We start from the raw sequence: 14,596 nt of genomic DNA, 5'->3' as shown, positions 1-14,596 counted from the left end.
GCATACTGTCACTAATTTGGTCCGTTTACTCACGAGAGACAGAAGTAGCCATTTTCGTGGCAGTTGCACTTGATACAACCCCTGTAGAAGGTCTGTCCAGGCTCAAACGAAACCTCTTTGTAGATACACGGACCTGCAGTCAATGAATACAGAGAACAATTGATAACGGTACAGGTTGTTACATTGCACTTTCAACTGTAATCTGGCTATGGCATGCACAAATGCAAGGATTTGCAAATACACTCACGAGAGATTTACGTGATCCCAAACTATACTGGCCAGCATTACTTCAGCTGGCCAGTAGAGGGAGATGTTATATTAAACTGCTGAACGGTAAAGCCTTCCACGCCAAAGAAGAGGGGACCCAAACTTGAGAAATAGATTCATTCAATGTACAGTACCAGTCAAAAGTTGACACACCTACTCATTCAATGATTTTTTATTTCTTTTGACTAGTTTATACATTTTAGAATAACAGTGAAAACTATGAAATAACACATGGAATCATGTAGTAACCAAAAAAAAACGTGTCAAAATATATTTTATATTTGAGATTCTTCAAAGTAGCCACCCTTTGCCTCTTTGCACACTCTTGGCATTCTCTCAACCTGCTTCATGAAGTAGTCAGCTGGAATGCATTTCAATTAACAGGTGTGCTTTGTTCAAAGTGAATTTGTGGAATTTAATGCGTTTGAGGCAATCAGTTGTGTTGTGACAAGGTAGAGGTGGTATACAGAAGATAGCCCTATTTGGTAAAAGACCAAGTCCATATTATAGCAAGAACAGCTCAAATAAGCAAAGAGAAATTAGAGTTCATCATTACTTTAAGACAGTAAGATCAGTCAATCCAGAACATTTCAAGAACTTTGAAAGTTTCTTCAAGTGCAGTAGCAAAAACCATCAAGCGCTATGATGAAACTGGCTCTCATGAGGACCGCCACAGGAAAGGAAGACCCAGAGTTACCTCTGCTGCAGAAGGTTAGTTCATTAGAGTTACCAGCCTCAGAAGTTGCAGCCCAAATAAATGCTTCACGGAGTTTAAGTAACAGACACATCTCAGCATCAACTATTCAGAGGAGACTGTGTGAATCAGGCCTTCATGGTCGAATTACTGCAAAGAAACCACTACTAAAGGACACCAATAATAAGAAGAGACTTGTCTGGGCCAAGAAACACAAGCAAAGGACATTAGAACAGTGGAAATCTGTCCTTTGGTCTGATGAGTCCAAATTTGCGATTTTTGGTTCGAACCGCCGTGTCTTTGTGAGACACAGAGTAGGTGAACGAATGATCTCCACATGTGTGGTTCCAACCATGAAGCATTCTGCAGCGATACGCCATCCCATCTGGTTTGCGCTTAGTGGGACTATCATCTATTTTTCAACAGGACAATGACGCAACACACCTTCAAGCTGTGTAAGGGCTATTTGACTAGGAAGGAGAGTGATGGAGTGCTGCATCAGATGACCTGCCCCCCACAATCACCCAACCTCAACCCAATTGAGATTGTTTGGGAGGAGTTGGACCGCAGAGTGAAGGAAAAGCAGCCAACAAGTGCTCAGAATATGTGGGAACTCCTTCAAGACTGTTGGAAAAGCATTCCAAGTGAAGCTGGTTAAGAGAATGCCAAGAGTGTGCAAAGCTGTCATCAAGGCAAAGGGTGGCTACTTTGAAGAATCTCAAATATAAAATATATTTTGATTTGTTTAACACTTTTTTGCTTATTACATGATTCCATATGTGTTATTTCATAGTGTTGATGTCTTCACTATTATTCTACAATGTAGAAAATTGCAAAAATAAAGAAAAACCCTTGAATGAAAGAACTTTTGACTGGTACTGTGTATGAAAATGCATTATCACATTTAATTTATGGTACAATCTTTATCTAGACTGATTTGTTGAGGTTTTCTGGTAATTTGTGGGGTTATGTTGAGTAGTTTGTTTTGTCAGGTCACTTCAATTGATGGAAGAAATATGTGTGAAATGTTTCTATTTGACCCCAGCCAAATTAGATTATTTATAGGGTTATATTGTTTCTATTTGACCCAAACCAGATTAGATTTATAGGGTTATATTGTTTCTATTTGACCCAAACCAGATTAGATTTATAGGGTTACATTGTTTCTATTTGACCCAAACCAGATTAGATTTATAGGGTTATATTGTTTCTATTTGACCCCAGCCAAATTAGATTATTTATAGGGTTATATTGTTTCTATTTGACCCAAACCAGATTAGATTTATAGGGTTATATTGTTTCTATTTGACCCAAACCAGATTAGATTTATAGGGTTATATTGTTTCTATTTGACCCCAGCCAAATTAGATTATTTATAGGGTTATATTGTTTCTATTTGACCCAAACCAGATTAGATTTATAGGGTTATATTGTTTCTATTTGACCCAAACCAGATTAGATTTATAGGGTTACATTGTTTCTATTTGACCCAAACCAGATTAGATTTATAGGGTTATATTGTTTCTATTTGACCCCAGCCAAATTAGATTATTTATAGGGTTATATTGTTTCTATTTGACCCAAACCAGATTAGATTTATAGGGTTATATTGTTTCTATTTGACCCAAACCAGATTAGATTTATAGGGTTTTCTACTTTCTTTCTTTCACACCAAGGTAGAACGGAACATATAGAAGCCCCTTGAAATAAGGAATTGATTGTCTTCAGGGGAGAACTGACTAAACATTTAACTGTGTTAAAGTGACTCTTCAGAACGTTTGTATAATTTCAGCCAGTAGTTTTGAAAGTGGTGCTCATTAGCCAAAACGGGTCCCTGTTTTTCGTCTACTACGTCATTAAATTGTGTACATCGTCCTCCATTTAGTTTATGTTACGTCCTGCACATTTTTATATGTTACGGATCTAATTCGTACAATATGTTACAAATGTGTTGTGCTTAATATCTCGGACTGCATATTCCAATTGCTCAGATTCTTAAAAATAGACAACTCTTACATGTGCACCAAAGGATGAATGGCAAGTTACCAGAAACATGTTACCCTTCTCTGGTAGTAAACCAATGTGCTACCTAGAACCATAACAGGTTCAGAACCCTTTTTTTTTAGTTCCAGGTAGAACCTTTTTATGAAAGGATTCTTAAAGGGTTGTTTGTTGGGTAAAATGTTTCTAGTTGGAACCAAAAAAGGTTCTCCCGCAGCGACACCTGAAGAACACTCCATTAACCCTATTTTCTAAGAGAGTATTTAATCAAGGTTGTACTTCATCTGCGAGTCTGTAGATGGCTGCCTGGGTCACTTGACAAGTCCAGATGAGACTGAGGGACAGACACAAAGCTCAGAGACAGACTGACATGCTGGGTCCAAATGCACGTCTCCTCCACGCCATGCCAGCCCGACTCCACTCCAAAAAGTCACAAGAATAAAGAAACAAAGAAATCTCTCTGAGGAAGAAGCAGGTCTTTACAATCCACTAACCTCCCGACAGCAGATGCTAATCGAGGGGAGTGAGTGAACATGTGTGTTTTAGTGAGAGAGCGTGAGCGCTGGAGGTCGGTGTGTGAAGAAGCTGGGAACAGGTTCTTTAAGCGAGGGCGGGACCAGATGGTTTGTCTGAGCCCTGTCAGAGTGTGGAGGTCTTAATTCTCACTGCTCAGCGATCCCTCACTCCAGATTGCCTTTATACCCTGTCCAACACCTGCTCTGACAGCCAAGGTACTGCACAGCGAAAAAAGAGAGAGGGAGAGAGCGAGAACGGGGGGAGAGGGTGGGACTAAACAGACATTTCTGTGCTTGTTTCTTTCCTCCCTCCTTTTCCACTCCTGTCTGTTCCATTCCACTCCTGTCTGTTCCATTCCACTCCTGTCTGTTTCATTCCACTCCTGTCTGTTCCATTCCACTCCTGTCTGTTCCATTCCACTCCTGTCTGTTCCATTCCACTCCTGTCTGTTCCATTCCACTCCTGTCTGTTTCATTCCACTCCTGTCTGTTCCATTCCACTCCTGTCTGTTCCATTCCACTCCTGTCTGTTCCATTCCACTCCTGTCTGTTTCATTCCACTCCTGTCTGTTTCATTCCACTACTGTCTGTTCCATTCCACTCCTGTCTGTGCCATTCCACTCCTGTCTGTTCCATTCCACTCCTGTCTGTTCCATTCCACTCCTGTCTGTGCCATTCCACTCCTGTCTGTGCCAGGGAGCACCCCACACCCCCAAAGATGTTGTGGGGGTGCGGAGGAGTATTTTTCTCCGCTCAAACAGGAGTAATAAAGGCCTAGTGCACACATTAATGTTTTAATCAGGGGGTGCTGCACCCCTACTTCCCGCTACTATGCCCCCATCCCTCATTGTCTGGCTCGCTCATCTCCATTCTGGAGCACTATCACTCCGGGTCGACTGGGGTATTGGTCCATCTTGCTCTATCTTGCTCTTGCTCTGGGCAAAGGGAAAAGTTCCACTAAATATTTAGATATTTCTTCTCACTCATTGGGTTTATATGAGCAAAGCACAGCTTCCAGAATCGTAACGCTAGGTGTGGAATGTGGACCGCTTAGTTTCAGGAATGTCCTGTGGGTGTCTGTGCCGGTGGAGTGTATAGTACTGTAACACGCTGGGTAGCTTCTTCACATGAAAAACACGACAACACACACACACACACACACTCAGCCAACCACAGCTGGGGTCTTACGTGGGAACAGGCTGTCTTGTACCTCTATCTGTCGTCACTGCCACACTCTGAATAACAATCACTCAGATGGGAAACTCTGGAGAGCTAACAGACGGAATGGGAACAACAGCCTCTCCGTGTACTAACCCAGTCACCATGACTCAACCCCTTTTTCAATCCCTCCATTCAAGTCTGGGACATGGGTGGCTCCTGACCTGTTTTTTTTGGCCACATTAAGTAGTGTTTATTCCCATTTCCCACCCAACATCCTAACCAATAATTAGCAGCAATCCTACCTTCTGGCCCGACCTCAAGATCTTTGAAAATGATCCAAGCCAGGAGGGTACTTGGCTATATACTGCATCGCCGGTGATGTTGTTAAATGTGTCCGTTTTTAATGAGGAGAACCTCCTCCATGCACTCACTGTGTCATTAGAGCCATTACATAACTGGTTAATTATACCAGCTGATGAAACCAGCTCTCTCATTTTATCTTGTTGTGTCATCCAACCTGTCTCCAGAAAGAGAACCAGTAGATGCATACAAATCAAATCACATGCACCGAATGCAACAGGTCTAGTAGACCTAAATGTGAAATGCTTACTGACAAGCCCTTAACCAACAATGTAGTTTTTTTTTTAAGAAAGAACAAAAATAAAAATGTGCCTCCTATATTGGCTATTCCCAAACTGGAATGTTTCAAGCAGACCACCATAGTCCCTGTGCCCAAGAACACCAAGGTAACCTGCTTAAATGACTACTGCCCTGTAGCACTCACATCTACAGCCATGAAGTCCTTTGAAAGTCTGGTTATGGGTGAACAGGCAGTGGCTTGAGTGGTTATTGTCCTTGATGATATTTTTTGCCTTCCTATGACATCAGGTGTTGTAGGTGTCCTGGAGGGCAGGTAGTTTGCCTTCTTCACCACACTGCCTGTGTGCTTGGACCATTTCAGTTTGTTGGGGATATGAACACAGGGGAACTTAATACTTTCCACCTTGTCCACTGCTGTCCCGTCGATGTGGATAGGAGGGTGCTCCCTTTGCTGTTTCCTGAAGTCCACAATCATCTCTTTTGTTTTGCTGACATTGAATGAGAGGTTATTTTCCTGACACCACACTCCGAGGTTCCTCACCTCCTCCCTGTAGGCTGTCTCATCGTTGTTGGTAATCAAGCCTACCACTGTTATGTCGTCTGCAAAGTTGATGATTAGGTTGGAGGCGTGCACGGCCACGCAGTCGTGGGTGAACAGGGAGTATAGGAGGGGGCTGAGAACGCAACCTTGTGGGGCCCCAGTGTTGGGGATCAGCTGAGTGGAGATGTTGTTTCCTACCTTCACCACCTGGGGGAGGCCCGTCAGAAATTCCAGGAGCCAGTTGCACAGGGCGGGGTCGAGACCCAGGGTCTCAAGTTTAATGATGAGTTTGGAGGGGACTATGATGTTGAATGCTGAGCTGAAGTCAATGAACAGCATTCTTACATAGGTATTCCTCTTGTCCAGATGGGATAGGGCAGTGTGCAGCGTGATGGCGTTTTGCATCGTCTGTGGACCTATTGGGGAGGTAAGCAAATTGAAGTGGGTCTAGGGTGACAGGTAGGGTGGAGGTGATATGATCCTTGACTAGTCTCTCAAAGCACTTCATGATGGCAGAATGATGGCAGATGCTACGGAGCGATAGTCATTTAGTTCAGTTACCTTAGCTTTCTTGGGAACAGGAACAATGGTGGCCATCTTGAAGCATGTGGGGACAGCAGACTGCGATAGGGATTGATTAAACATGTCCGTAAACACACCAGCCAGTTGGTCTGCGCATGCTCTGAGGACCCGGCTGGGGATGCCGTCTGGGCCGGCAGCCATGCGAGGGTTAGCACATTTAAATGTTTTACTCACGTCGGCCATGGAGAAGGAGAGCCCACAGTCTTTGGTAGCGGGCCGCGTCAATGGAACTGTATTGTCCTCAAAGCGCACAAATACGTTTTTTAATTTGTCTGGAAGCAAGACGTCGATTTCCACGACGGGACTGGTTTTCTTTTTGTAATTTGTGATTGTCTGTAGACCCTGCCACATACATCTCGAGTTTGAACCGTTAAATTGCGACTCCACTTTGTCTCTATACTGACACTTTGCTTGTTTGATTGCCTTGCGGAGGGAATAATTTCACTGTTTGTGTTCGGTCATATTTCCAGTCATCTTGCCATGATTAAATGCAGTGGTACGTGCTTACAGCTTTGCGCGAATGCTGCCATCAATCCACGGTTTCTGGTTAGGGAAGTTTTTAATAGTCACAGTGGGTACAACATCTCCTATACACTTCCTTATAAACTCGCCCATCGCGTCAGCGTATAACATCAATGTTATTATCTAAGGCAACCCGGAACATATCCCAGTCCACGTGATTGAAGCAATCTTGAAGCGTGAAATCCAATTGGTCAGACCAGCATTGGATAGACATAAGCATGAGCGCTTCCTGTTTTAGTTTCTGCCTATAGGAGGGGAGCAACAAGATCGAGTCATGGTAAGATTTGCCAAAAGGAGGGCATGCATCGCGGAAGTTAGATTAGCAATGGTCGAGCATGTTACTCGCTCGTGTACAGCAATCGATATGCTGATAGAATTTAGGTAGCCTTGTTCTCAAATTAGCTTTGTTAAAATCCCCAGCTACAATAAATGCAGCATCAGGATATATGGTTTCCAGTTTGCATAAAGTCCATTGAAGCTCATCACTAAGCTAAGGACCCTGGGACTAAACACCTCCCTCTGCAACTGGGTCCTGGACTTCCTGACGGGTAGGCAACAACACATCTGCCACGCTGATCCTAACACTGACTCCTCAGAGGTGCATGCTAAGTCCCCTCCTGTACTCTCCGTTCACCCACGATTGCGTGGCCAAGCACGACTACAACACCATCATTATGTTCGCTGATGACACAACGGTGGTAGGCCTGATCACCGACAATGATGAGAAAGGCTATAGAGAGGAGGTCAGAGACCTCGCAGTGTGGTGCCAGGACAAAAACCTCTCCCTCAAAGTGAGCAAGACAACCAATCTGATCATGGAATACAGGAAAGAAAGAGCAGCGCAGGCCCCCGTTCACATCAACTGGGCTGTAGTGGAGCGGGTCGAGAGCTTCCTTGGTGTCCACATCACCAACAAACTGGCATGGTCCAAACACACCAAGACAGTCGTGATGAGGGCACGACAACGCCTATTCCCCTTCAGGAGACTTAAAATATTTCCCATGGGTCCCCAGATCCTCAAAACGTTCTACAGCTGGCAAATGCTTTGCATCCAACTGTAAGGCGCTACAGAGGACAGTGCGTATGGCCCAGTACATCACTGGGGCCAAGCTTCCTGCCATCCCGGATTCTATACCAGGCGGTGGCAGAGGAAGGCCCTGAAAATTGTCAGAGACTCCAGCCACCCAAGTCATAGACTGTTCTCTCTGCTACTGCACGGCAAGGGGTACCGGAGCACCAAGTACATGTACATATTACCTCAAATACCTTGACTAACTTGTACCCCTGCACATTGACTCGGTACCGGTACCCCCTGTATATAGCCTTGTTATTGTTAATTTATTGTTACTTTTTTTAAACTTTTAGTTTATTTATTAAATCATTTCTTAAAACTGCATTGTTGGTTGTCAGGGGTGGCAGGTAGCCTAGTGGTAAAGCGTTGGGCCAGTAACCAAAAGGTTGCCGGATTGAATCCTCGAGCTGACAAGGTAAACATCTGTCGTTCTGACCCTAAACAAGGCAGTTAACCCACTGTTCCCCGGTAGGCTGTCAATGTAAAGAATTTGTTCTTAAATTTCAAGAAAAAAATGGTTAAGTAACCATTTCACGGTAAGGTCTGCATATGTGACAAATAACATTTGATTTGGAAGGGAGGACGCATTTGAAATAGTATTCAAAAACTTTGCCTTGATGGGATTCAATCAGCTTAATCTCTTGACTAGACAAAAGTGTGGCATGATACTGGGTGTAGCAGGACACCTTGGTGCTGGTTCCGCTGGCAGTGCCATCCCCTGGCAGTGCCCCGTAATCAAAGTGAAAGGGCCCTCCACAGTGGTCCTCTGTGGCAGCTGGCTCCTCTCACAACCTGTTGGCCACTCTCACAACCTGTTGGCACTGCTCAGGCCTGTGCCCCCTTCATCCTGCCATCTCATTGGCCCAGCCCGTGGGGAGCCCCCTCAATTCGGCCGTCCCATTAGCCCAGCCTGCAGACAGATGACGGCCTGCTGCAGCCAAGTGCCAGGCTGACCATCTGGGTCTTCTCCTCTCTTTTTCTCTCTCTATTATCTCTTTCTCTCTCTCTCTTCCCTTCTTTCTTTTTTCAATTTGCCCAGTTTTGTATTCATTTTCTGCACTCTTTCTCACTTTCTCTCTGTATCTTTCCATTTATCTTCATGCCTCTTTCTAGCCATAGCTCTATCATGTTATGTTTAACTGTGTATCATTCCAGCATTTCAAGCTTCAGTCATAGAGTAAACAGTAGTGTGGAGATCTTTTTAATTGATAGTTTACTGCGGTGTCCATTGATTAAACAGTAGTAAGGGTCATGAGTCTATTGTATTAGTTTGAGGGCATCAGTCACCTTTTATGTTTAAAATGATAACGATAACATGAGACACTAACTGGGTCTTCTACTGTAAACAGATACATGTGTGTACAGATAAATTTCATTTGGCAGACTGGACATGAAGACAGGAAGTTTGGTCTGTCAGACAGGAAGTGAAAGACCCAGGGTTACACCTCCAGCTTCAGTCATCCTTTTTTTAGTCGTCCCTTCTACCGCTCCTGACCTCATGTAGTGTCATCATCCCTGTCCTCATCCCAGTTGACCCCTGAACACTTTGGGCACACACCACAGAGGGGGGGGGGGGGGGCGGACTCTGTGGGTCAGATTAAATCAAGCTTTATTCATACAGCACATTTCAGACAGGCAACGCAACACATTGTGCTATACAGAAAAAACTAATAGAAAACACTGAAAATAAAAGCTATTTATTACACGATAAAAAACTAAAGAATGACAAAAACTGAACAGCTAAAAAGCACCCCAAGGAAAACCAAAGATACAAATATTAGTTTTAAGATCTCTTTTAAATATGTCCACAGTTTCGGCCCCCCTCAGGTTCCCTGGCAGGCTATTCCAGAGGCTGGGGGCATAGTAACTAAAGGCTGTCTCTCCATGCCTCTTGTCCTAGGCTTTGGGATAGTTAAAAGCCAGTGCCAGAGGACCTGAGGAACCTACTGGGTACATAACTTAAAAGCATGTCTGATATGTATTGGTGTGCACAGTCATGGATTGATTTAAAAATCAATAGAAGAATCTGAAAATGCACCTTGGCAATGTTCCTCAGGTGGTAAAAAGCTATTTTGGTCACATGTGATTCGAAATTGAGTTCAGAATCTAAAATAACAACTACGTTTTTTACCTGGTATTTTATCTTTATTGCCCGTGAATTAAAATGTCTATCTCTGTCTCTATCAACAATAAGTACCTCGGTCTTGTCTTGATTTAGCTGGAGGAAATTGTAAGCCGTACAAGTTTTTAAATCTAAAAGCTAAAATCCTCTAGTGACACAGAAATGTAAAGTTATGTATCAATTCCTTGCTTTCTGATAATGCTGCCAAGAGGTAACATATGCAAACTGAACAGTACTGGACCCAAAATGGAACCATGTGGAACACCACATGTGTTATGTATTTTCTCTGAGTTATGTTCTCCAAGGGTGACAAAAAACTCTTGACTGGTTAAATAGGTCCTTAACCAATTTAGAACTGGACCGGAGAGGCCACCCCACCTCTCCTGTCTGTCCAGAAGGACATCATGGTCAACAGTGTCGAATGCAGCACTTAATTCCAAGAATACAGAGAGAGCTGTACAAAAAAAACACCCGTCTCATCTGACATAACGTGCTGCACACTCCCCCAGTCATCTTTAAGACGCTATGCCAAGGTCTAAAAATAGCGGGGGCTAGCGCTCCCTAACCGATTCAGTGGGGTGGAGTGATTTGTGTGGTGTGCCAGGAGATGTTTCCACAAGGTTGGGTTTCATGTTCATGCGTTTTACAGAATGTCCAGAGTACAGACCTCCTCCTCTCTTTGCTTGTTGATTCTGTATCCACTCCCTCCCTGCGTGGAAAGACCTACTGTTCCCACAAAAGCATTCGCCTCTGAAATGGAGATTGTTTGTCTCTGAGGCCTGTGCATGAGAGTCGCATGGCATCTTGTGCCTCATGTTCTTTGCTGTGAGCTTTAGCTTTGAGAGTATGTGTGACCTCTGACCTATAGGTTAAGACTTAGTTCTGTTTCAGTCAGATCATACAAAATAAAGACTGAGGGCACAATTCAACAAATGCAGCATTGCAGTATGTATGCACTGTAAACATGTTTTTGGTCGCTGTAAAACAAAATAGCATTTAGAACACCCTTGACAGGTACTGTCAATGCTTCCAAAATAGCATTTAGAACACCCTTGACAGGTACTGTCAATGCTTCCAAAATAGCATTTAGAACACCCTTGACGGGTACTGTCAATGCTTCCAAAATAGGACAACGTTTTGCACGTTACTATGTCAAATTCAACTGAATCTCTCTCATTCCCTCTAAAGTTGTCTCTCTCCTCTTTATTTTTGTATATATATTTTTTTACCCCTTTTTCTCCCCAATTTCGTGGTTTCCAATTTGTAGTTATAGTCTTGTCTCATCACTGCATCTCCCGTACGGACTCGGGAGAGGCGAAGGTCGAGAGTCATGCGTCCTCCGAAACACGACCCTGCCTAGCCGCACTGCTTCTTGACACATTGCTTGCTTAACCCGGAAGCCAGCCGCACCAATGTGTCGGAGGAAACGCCGTATACCTGGCGACCGTGTCAGCGTGCATGTGCCCGGCCGCCACAAGGAGTCACTAGAGATTGATGGGACAAAAACATCCCAGCTGGCCAAACCCTCCCCTAACCCGGACGACGCTGGGCCAATTGTGCGCCGTCTCATGGGTCTCCCAGTCGCGGCTGGCTGCGACACAGCCCGGGATCAAACCCGGATCTGTAGTGACGCCTTTAGCACTGCAATGCAGTGCCTAAGACCGCTGCACCACTCGGGAGGCCCTCTCTCTTCTTTCTAATAATAATTTGGTGGGCGCTTATATTTGTCCTATTTCACAGATGTACAACTGTATTAATATGCATGTGTGAATTGGAAATGTGTTTTTTGCACCCCCCAACTCTCCCTAAAATATGTGCTTTGATTGAAACTAAACACTGGTAAGCTTTGCTACAGTTTGTTAACACCGTCTGCTCTAATCTGCTCACTGTACATCATTCAAAACAACACTGTAGGCAACTTCTAATCAACACTGTCTAACTCAATAAGATCTAAATGCATATCCCCATGAAACTGATTGAGAACAAATGGTTGGTATGTAAACTCAGAAAAAAAACCCGTCCCTTTTTCAGGACCCTGTCTTTCAAAGATATCAAACAATCGCATAGTATGCTTTCGCTGTAATAGCTACTGTAAATCGGACGGTGCAGTTAGATTAACAAAAATGTAAGCTTTCAACTGAAATAAGACACTTGTATGTACCTAAATGTTTAATATCCATAATTTTTATGATTATTTATTTGAATAGCGTGCCCTCCAGTTTCACCGGAAGTTGTCCCCCAAGCGTAATGCCCAGCCCACTAGAAGTTAATGCAGCTGGTGGCCCCACCAGATATTTTGACCCCCCTTTGTTCAGGGACACATTATTCAATTTCTGTTAGTCACATGTCTGTGGAACTTATTCAGTTTATGTCTCAGTTGTTGAATCTTGTTATGTTCATACAAATATTTACACATGTTAAGTTTGCTGAAAATAAACGCAGTTGACAGTGAGAGGACATTTCTTTTTTTGCTGAGTTTAGATGCCGCATGGACGTTTCACTGGTAAAAGTTGAAGAATTGTCATTCTCGATTGACAGTGAGAAATTTGATGGGAGGTTCTCTATCAGTAGAGCAGAGACGGTGCATAAAGTAGAGAATCCTGCACATGTGCAGAAGCTTTGGGACCTTTAGCTGTTGGGAAGAGAGGTCCTGAAAAGACAGATCAGCAGCCAGTGATTTTCATTGTTCAACTATTTTACCCCTCAGTCGCCTACCTCACTTCAGTGCATGTATCCTAGCGGGAACAATGACTTCAAATGCACAACAGTCAAACCTCTGGGGTATTATCCTCCCAACAGGGTTAACAGGGTCATAGCTATATGAGCCCCCCTCCCCCCGCAGTAATGCAGGGAGCCCTGGGGACACAGCTTCGTCATGAACGATACTGTTGATCAGTTACAGTCCACTGGCACTCAGATGGGACCAGAGGATGGCACTCGGGCACCCAGCACCACACGCCCGTCAGCCCCTATCCTCCTTTCTAACAGAGGGGACTCCACCACAGACCGTTAGCTAGCTGCCATAATGCTTGCTTTATAGGGCTCTATTGTCCCTCCATCAGGACCTAATGGCCTGGTACTCGGGGCTCTATTGTCCCTCCATCAGGTCCTAATGGCCTGGTACTCAGGACTCTATTGTCCCTCCATCAGGTCCTAATGGCCTGGTACGCAGGGCTCTATTGTCCCTCCATCAGGTACTAATGGCCTGGTACTCAGGGCTCTATTGTCCCTCCATCAGGTCCTAATGGCCTGGTACTCAGGGCTCCATTGTCCCTCTAACCATTAGGACCTTAAATGCAATAGAAAATCACATCAAACACTTAATCAAAACAGTATAGTGCTTTTAAAACTCAACTCACTGTGATTGATCAATCAAAAGGTTCAACAACAGGTTGACACGGAGTGGAAAACATAGTCATTGTGGATGTTGTTTCAAAGCCAAACACAATGAAATGGACAGCCCTTTCGAAGGTGATGATTCATTCAAAACACTAATATGCACATTAGAGCTCCTGCATAGGCCTATATATGAGCCCAAGGCCAAAAAAATCCCTGAATTACAATAATGATTTAGACATCATACAATACATAGCTTACCACATATTACGCATTGCAGAGAAACCTTTTTAAAAAATGATTTAGGATGTCTTTGGTACATAATTAGTCTAAGCCTATAATTCAAAATTAAACAAATTCGAGTAATTGTCTTTGAGTGTGGACTGTATTATTATGCATACTGGGTGGACTGGTTACCTTATGCTACGCTCCAAACGTTCTATCCTTGAGCTCTCAGTATAGTGAAGCAGGTCTTCGGATGTTGTACACATGAAATTGTCATTCCGAACGTTACCCGCAACGTTATTTTCCCTTTTGTGCGACTAGAGCTGTTTCTCCGATCCAGCTGTTCCATTCTCTGTAGCCTCTGCAGAGTTCCCAACAACCAGCTGTTCCATTCTCTGTAGCCTCTGCAGAGTTCCCAACAACCAGCTGTTCCATTCTCTGTAGCCCCTGCAGAGTTCCCAACAACCAGCTGTTCCATTCTCTGTAGCCTCTGCAGAGTTCCCAACAACCAGATGTTCCATTCTCTGTAGCCTCTGCAGAGTTCCCAACAACCAGATGTTCCATTCTCTGTAGCCTCTGCAGAGTTCCCAACAACCAGCTGTTCCATTCTCTGTAGCCTCTGCAGAGTTCCCAACAACCAGCTGTTCCATTCTCTGTAGCCTCTGCAGAGTTCCCAACAACCAGCTGTTCCATTCTCTGTAGCCTCTGCAGAGTTCCCAACAACCAGATGTTCCATTCTCTGTAGCCTCTGCAGAGTTCCCAACAACCAGATGTTCCATTCTCTGTAGCCTCTGCAGAGTTCCCAACAACCTGATGTTCCATTCTCTGTAGCCTCTGCACAGTTCCCAACAACCAGCTGTTCCAGTTTTCAGGGGAAATGGAAAGAGACTGTGATACGACTTCCGTTTTTGGACGAAAGCAAGGTCATGGCTAGAAGGTTCCGGCTTTTGTCAAATTA

At 44.1% G+C, this 14,596-nt stretch overlaps 1 protein-coding gene across 2 annotated transcripts in view; it reads right to left on the bottom strand.

Moving 5' to 3' along the window:
• The window catches only part of LOC110528514 (LHFPL tetraspan subfamily member 4 protein-like), a 71,996-nt gene that overhangs the window by 2,993 nt on the left and 54,407 nt on the right, over positions 1 to 14,596 (bottom strand). The window contains exons 1-2 of one of the 2 annotated variants that reach the window (XR_002474268.2): positions 248 to 295; positions 34 to 133 (exon numbers count right to left, since the gene is read on the bottom strand). Coding sequence is in view for 1 of the 2 variants with exons in the window: in XM_036984097.1 (XP_036839992.1) it covers positions 34 to 133 (100 nt within the window). In the remaining variant the exon portion in view is untranslated. Of the gene's footprint in view, positions 1 to 33; positions 134 to 247; positions 296 to 14,596 lie in introns of those variants that run through there. The other variant, XM_036984097.1, reaches the window with a different exon arrangement.

Source organism: Oncorhynchus mykiss, chromosome 7 (assembly GCF_013265735.2).
Source record: "Oncorhynchus mykiss isolate Arlee chromosome 7, USDA_OmykA_1.1, whole genome shotgun sequence".
Classification (NCBI taxonomy): domain Eukaryota; kingdom Metazoa; phylum Chordata; class Actinopteri; order Salmoniformes; family Salmonidae; genus Oncorhynchus; species Oncorhynchus mykiss.
The sequence above is the reverse complement of the archived record's forward strand: the minus strand, read 5'-3'. Positions and strand labels throughout refer to the sequence as shown.